Source organism: Amphiprion ocellaris, chromosome 21, assembly GCF_022539595.1.
Source record: "Amphiprion ocellaris isolate individual 3 ecotype Okinawa chromosome 21, ASM2253959v1, whole genome shotgun sequence".
Lineage (NCBI taxonomy): Eukaryota > Metazoa > Chordata > Actinopteri > Pomacentridae > Amphiprion > Amphiprion ocellaris.
Genome location: NC_072786.1, coordinates 3857749 through 3864906, shown reverse-complemented (window position 1 = coordinate 3864906; position 7158 = coordinate 3857749). Strand labels below are relative to the sequence as shown.

The 7158-nt window shown below is 39.4% G+C and overlaps 1 protein-coding gene across 2 annotated transcripts in view; it reads right to left on the bottom strand.

Annotated features, from left to right (window-relative positions):
- Positions 1-7158, bottom strand: part of LOC111588309 (liprin-beta-1-like) — a 40446-nt gene that overhangs the window by 6136 nt on the left and 27152 nt on the right. The window contains exons 13-18 of one of the 2 annotated variants that reach the window (XM_055006401.1): positions 6355-6409; positions 5837-5990; positions 4868-5003; positions 4664-4786; positions 2604-2754; positions 761-872 (exon numbers count right to left, since the gene is read on the bottom strand). In XM_055006401.1, coding sequence (XP_054862376.1) covers positions 761-872; positions 2604-2754; positions 4664-4786; positions 4868-5003; positions 5837-5990; positions 6355-6409 — 731 coding nt within the window. The remainder of the gene's footprint in view (positions 1-760; positions 873-2603; positions 2755-4663; positions 4787-4867; positions 5004-5836; positions 5991-6354; positions 6410-7158) is intronic. The other variant, XM_055006402.1, reaches the window with a different exon arrangement.

The window sequence follows — 7158 nt, the reverse complement described above, 5'->3', positions numbered from 1 at the left end:
AAACTATGACGTTTTAGTCACATTTTGGACGCCATACGAAACTATGACGTTTTTGTCACATTTTGGACGCCATACAAAACTATGACATGTTTTTCAACATTTTGGACGACATACTAAACTATGACGTTTTAGTCACATTTTGGACGCCATACGAAACTATGGCTTTTTTTCAACGTTTTGGACCACATACGAAACTATGGCATTGTTTTCAACATTTTGGACGACATACTAAACTATGACTTTTTTTCAACATTTTGGACGACATACCAAACTATGACTTTTTTCCAACATTTTGGACGACAAACTAAACTATGACGCTTTAGTGACATTTTGGACGACATACTATATGACGTTTTTGTCGTATTGTGGACGCTATGACGTTCTTGTCATATTTTGGATGACCTACTAAACTACGACGTTGTAGTGACATTTTGCATGACGCCAGTGACGCCGTACTGGCCGCTATATCTCACAATGGGAAATCTTTAACAAATCTATGGATCCAGACTATAAACTGCCAAAATTTAATCACTTGGTCCTTGTGTCATTTCTGACCTTCCCTGAAAATTTCATCAAAATCTGTTTGTCCATTTTGGGATAATGTTGTACACAGACACACAGATTCACAGACAAATGTACACCGATCATCACATCACCCCACCGCGTTCCTTGGCGGAGTAAAGAACAAATGTCAGTGTATTTGATCAACACTAACGGTTGCACTTACAGTTTTATGACATTCTAAGAAGACATGACTCACTGTTCACCCAGTCGTGGTCCAATTTGCCCTTCAGATCCTCCTCCTCTGACCCGAGAGCCTGCAGGGCCAGCTGCAGCTTCTTCCTGTGGAGAGGCTGCTTCATGCCCAACTCCTTAAAACATAAACAGACGACTGCTGTCAAATGGTCAAACATCAGGCGAGTTCAGATTTTAATTAACATTTGAACGTTTACTTTGCTTAAGTCATAACTGTAAGCATGTAAGCACTGTGCTTAACGGCCTAATGCAGAACTGAAAATAGGTAATTATGAATCTGTGGAAAGTATCCATGCATAGATCAATTTTTAACGAATGTCTCGCATAAATTCAGCTGTATATGTACAACCGGGTCAATATATAGCTGCAGGACTTTTTGTATCATAGTTTTGCTGTTTTCAGGCCTAAAATCAACATGGCCACCTATAATCAAACACCACATGGCATTTTTACAGAAAGATTCTTCTAAATATTATATATACAACTGAGTAAAATTGAAATTGAAAGTTATTTATAAAGATATTGCAGTGAACATGTTGACATGCCATAAATCCACACTTGACTCACACACTACTTTATATTAAATAACTCAGAAAGCCTTGGAGTCTGGCCAGTCTTTTCTTCAGGAGGAAATGACATCATGTGGAGCAGGTCATGTGATCTGGAATTAACACACTTCCTTAAGGGGTGTTTTTTTAATGGGTCACTTAGTTGAAAGTGATTTCTGAGATGAAAATGACAAAAATGAGACACGAAATGACAAAACTGACACAAAATGACAAAAACGAGACAGAAAATGACAAAATCAAGACACAAAATGACAAAAACGAGACACAAAATGAAAAAACACAGAAAATGACAAAAAAAGAGAGAAAATGACAAACGGGAGACAGAAAACGACAAAACTGAGACGCAAAACGTGGAGCAGGTCATGTGATCTGGAATTAACACACTTCCTTGAGAAGTGTTTTCGTTGTACCCCGGGTGGTATGTCTCTAGTTTCACAGTGGAAACATCAAAAGATTAGCTTAAATAATTGGAAAAAACAAACTGAAATTTCTATTAAATTGAGTAGCTGCACTGAAGCATGTAAACTGGGTAGCAAATGAAGCTAAAAGTCAAACCAGTTATCTAAAAGCGAAGAATACTAGTTGGAACTGAGATAAATGCTTAAAAGAGTTAGAAAATATTGGATAAACAGTCAGTTTAGATGACTAGACAGACTGTAATGCTAAAAGTGAGATAGTTTCAATGGTGACAAAAAAATGGATAAATTAGGGAAGCATCAATAGGCAATGGCAAGAGCTAAATGTAAGGGCTAAATGGCTGAAATATCCAGACTCTGCCTCCACATGGTGGTGCTCTCCAAAGTTTACTAGACTGACTGCTCAACTGTATGAAAATGAAGTGTGACATAAAATCAAAATAACACCTGGAAAATGAGGAGTGGTGTCAATAAAAGGGTACTGGAGATCATCCCACAGGCCCACATGGGTTCATCTCCCAACAAAAGGTTGGAAAACACGGTCGTAAACTAAATTTTACTCTTTCAGTCACTGCTCAGTTAGAGATCTCACATCTTGTTGAAATTTAGCACCTTTTCTGGATTCAAATCTGGCGTTTTAAGACTCTTGGGGTTTCTGACATTGCTTTACACAGGAAACAGAAGCAGCCTAAAACACATCAAATCAAATGAAGTGTTGTCTAACTGATAAACATTATTTGTTCATTATTCATCATTCTTGACAGTTCCTGCCTTTAAATCTCAAAACGTGCCACAGAAAAAACAAATGGAGAGAGAATGTTGACTGTGTGAAAACACTGTGGGACTTCATATTTCTACCGACCTTCTCCAGATCGTGCTGTGACGCCTGCAGCAACGTTTGTCCTGATTTGATCCAGCTCTGGCCCTGGGCAACATACAACCCCAGGCCCTGCTCATGGAGCCACACACATACGTCGTCTTTACTCCACCGTGAGAAAGGAACATCGACGCCACTGGACAAAGACACACAGTTTGAAATGAAGTCAAACTGCGCCCCAGGACGAAAACAAGCATCATTCTAACTAAAAAGGAAGTCATGTTTCACAGTAACTTCACATTCTTACAAGATGCATTTTGTCATTTTTTGGTTTGTTTGCTTCAATTGTAACTGTAAAAACAAAAGAATCATTAAATTGTCAACTTGTGAGTTTCATCCAGAAACTAACAAGATCTAAGCTTAAAATCATGATATGTCACCAAAACCATGATATTCTACGTCTCATTAAAGAAAACCACAAAACAAAAGTTCAGGAACTTTTCTGTCTGAACTGCAGGATGTGTTTCCGCAGAGAAGAGAAGAAAAATATATAGGTAGTGAAACATTCATAGGATGTACAGTCTTTAAAAAATGCTACATACATGTTGAGTACAGTTTTTGATAAGCAAAAACAGAAATTCAACTTTTTGGAGATTTATGGCACAATAACTGTGAAGATCGTTTTGAGTTCTCTCTACTTCTAGCCATCATTGTGCTGTTTCCATAGAGATGCAGGATTTTATATTGCAGTAAAAATAAGCACAAAGTGAGTGAAAATGTGACAGGAACAAAGACAACCCAGAAACGGCTTTGATTTTGATGGGCTAGAAATAAAGAGTCACTGAGGATAAATCCTAACTAAGAAGAAAAATGCTCATTTTTGCACTGCTATGTCATACACCGATCAGGCATAACATTATGACCACCTGCTTAATATAGTGTTGATCCCCCTTATGAGGTCAAAATGCTCTGAACCATTGGGCCTGCACCAGAGGAGCTCTCAGGGTGTCCTACAGGGTCTGGACCAGGACGCTGCATCCTTTGGGTACCCTGAATCAAACGTGTTCCGCTGCATCCTGGTGATGCTTGATCAGAATGGGGTCTAGGAAGTCATGTTGTCATGTTCCTCAAGATGTTGCTGATTGTTTGATAATCAGAATAATAACTTTATGTATATAGCAACCTTAACCCTTTGATGCGTAGCTCACATCAGGAGATACCCATTTTCCATTGGATTTGGGTCACTTTTGACCCAGGTTATGCATCAAAGGGTTAAGAACAGTGTTCACAAAGTGCTTTGACAGTTAAAACATGCAACACAGAGACAATCAAACAAGATATAGGAGACAAGTCAGAGCAGTCAATTCAAATAAACAGTAAAAATTACAATAAATTAAATGAATAATTAGCGAGATTAGCACACAAATCAAACAAAAGGAACCAGGCAGTTTGAAAATTAAATAAAAAGACTGAGGGTTACAATTAAAAATCTAAAAAAATTAGAGAGACGACATCACACCGAAGAACCAGGCAGCTAAAAGTAAAATAAAACAAGACAGAGCATCCAAAACAAACAGGACATAATACAGAATAAAACACTAAAACTAAAGTCTGTAAAAGTGGGTTTTTAGAAGTGATTTAACAGACGTTACTGACTCTGTGAGCCTTATCTCCTCAGGTGTGATGATGTTTATGTGATGTAGTGGGGTGTATTTTCGTGCGTTGGTAGGCCAGTGACATTTAGGATCGACATTTGTTTATTTGGGTGTCTAAGTCTCATCAACACGGACGCCAAAATCCAAGGTTTTCCAGTAGAACACCACATAATATGACCAATGTTATTCACCTTCACCTGTCAGGGGTCTGGTGTTGTGGCTGACCGGTGAAACTGGAGAATCAATTTATTTCTTAGAATTTGTAAATAGCAAAATTTTAGCAATATTTGATACAAGAAGATGAATTATGCAACATTTTTTGGGCAGTGCTAATAATTACAGCAGGATAAATACAGCAGAGGACTATTAGGCTTCAAATCTTGAGTACGTGGATATTGCCATTTGTTTCAAGCATTCATTTCAACAGAAAAATGTTTCAGGAACACTTGCTTGTGCTTCAGTTCATGCGACCAGCCGAGTCGAGGTCCAGCCGTGGCTCTAACTCCACCCCTCCTGAACTCCATGTCAGCTGCATCATCCAGGTTGAAGGAGGTGGAGTGGCTCCTCTTCAGCCTGCAGGAGAATCACGTTACATACAAGTGAGATAATCCTCTTGCATTAGTTGAAAACACAGATGGCGCACCGCTAAGCTACCTGCCAAAAAACTTCTTCAACCCCCTGGACTTCTTTTTGGTTTCTGGGGAGGATGGCAGAGCAGCTCCATCGTGAGGTTTTCGAGGAGGAACGCCAGCCAAGTCGAGGTGCTCTGTGCCTTTACGTTCGGTCTCTGCTGTAAAATAATTACACACAAATCATCATGACAGTAGATATACACTACCACAGTTATGGATGACCCACTAAACTCTCTCAGACATCTCTGGCTCAGATTCAAACAGCACTACAGCACGTCAACTACACAAGCATCCCGTCCACCAGAGGGTGAACTGAAGCTTAAATCAGCAGCAGAACTGACACCACTCATGCAAAAGACTAGTTAACTACTACAACCAACTGACTAATTAAAACACATGAGAAAGGCAACATACTTAAACTGGAAAAAACAGAAACAGCTTCATTGCAGATGGTTTAATATCATGGATAAAAGGCAGCTGGATCATTGATAGAGACAACTCACACCTAAGTACTATAAAAAACTATCTGAACCCCTCCGAAAGGTAGCTTTTCATCAGGAATTGAAAGCAGTGATTCCCAACTTTTCTTGTCAAACAGTGCTTAGATCCTGTTAAAAATAACTTTTTTTGTTGAGCTGCTCACAACTTGCATAATAAGAGCAGTCACAAACAGAAAAAAGTTGGTAACCACTGATTTTCTAAAGGTTGTTCTATCAAAAAACAGTATGACAATGAGTTTATGTGAGTTAAATGTCCACATAAGAGCGTCAGTACTGTCTTTCTGCATCCAGCTATATCATCCAGAGCTGCCATACCGCAGGTCACATTACCGTTCTGCACTACTGTACCTAACACTGGTGCACTGGCATTCCGGGTGCGATCTTCACGAATTACAGAGTCATAAATGAAACGTAAAAATCAGCAAAAAAGGAACACTTCATAATATAACCAGAATCACAAACACAATTTTGTGTTGCAACGTAAAGCTCACCAAGGTTGGGGGAGCTGGCTGCCTGTCTGCCTCCACGCAGCTTAAAGAAACCACGGCCAAAAGACGAGCGGGCCTTCTTTGTACCAAAACTGTCCTCACTTGTGTTTTTTCCCTTAGAAGGGGTGGAGGAACCAGGTCCTGCTTTATTTTTGGCCTATGAGAAGGAAAAAAAAAACAGGAAGGTAGAAACAGTCAGCTTGGCCAGAGATAAACCATTTCACATTAAAATTCAAGTTAAAGAAAAAAGTGTAGTTGTACAATTTCGCCACTAGGTGTCAGAGCAGAACTACTTGCAGGACATTAATATGATCAGTCCTGTGACGAAATGCAAACTGAGGCTGATCTGGGAATAAATCATAACAAGGAGAATCCACTTAGTTGGATGGAATCACACTGTCTACGTTCTAAGGTGAAAAGTATAAACACTTGAATGCTTGAGGATTTATACCAACAAAATTATTGAAGTTACATCAATTCCAGTCTGTTGTGTTGAGTTGGATACTCAGGTTTGGTCTTACCTGGTCAAAGCTGCTGGTTACAGCTGAGTTTCCTGGCTGTACAACACCTAAGGAACTGGAACAACAAGAAAAAGCATGTTCATCATCAGGTATACTTAGTTGTAACATAACTAAATAACAGATCATTTGAAATTGCTTAAATGTCTACCAAAAAAGAGACACTCGGGTACACTCAGGATAAAACTATGTCAGAGCAACAAATGATTCCCTAATTTGCCAAACTTCTACAAAATAAAGTGACAAATAACATGAGCAATCGTCTGGTTACCTAGAATTAGGAGCAACTGCTTCACAATTTTCCAGTTTACATGAAATCCCAGTATTTCTGCCTGAAGCGTTTGCACTGTCCTGGTGCACCAACACAGGTGTTTTCAATTAGTCTGTGTGATTAGAGCTCTCCTCAGGACTGTGTGCAAAACCTTCCTCACTCTGCATGCAATACTTTTGTTGTAACTGCAACATTTGGACACTTAAATGTCACTGTAACTATGATCACCTCTAACCTGAGCAACACCAACAATGCAGAAATGTGTGATTTTGGATGTGTCAAATAATTTCAGTGACAAAAGTAAGTACAGGAGGTCCTCCGGTTACGATGTCCTCGACCTCCGTTGTCTCGTCATTACGTGGAACTAGTTGACGAGCGGAGGGGATGAATACGTCATCACGTGGCGCTATAAAGACGGCTGTGTTTACATTCTTCGGTTGTACGACACCTTGGATTGTGCTACATTCACTAACTTTTTGCCCTTTATTATGGCTCCCAAGCGTAAGTCAGACTCTTCTGATGGCAGTGCTTCGAAG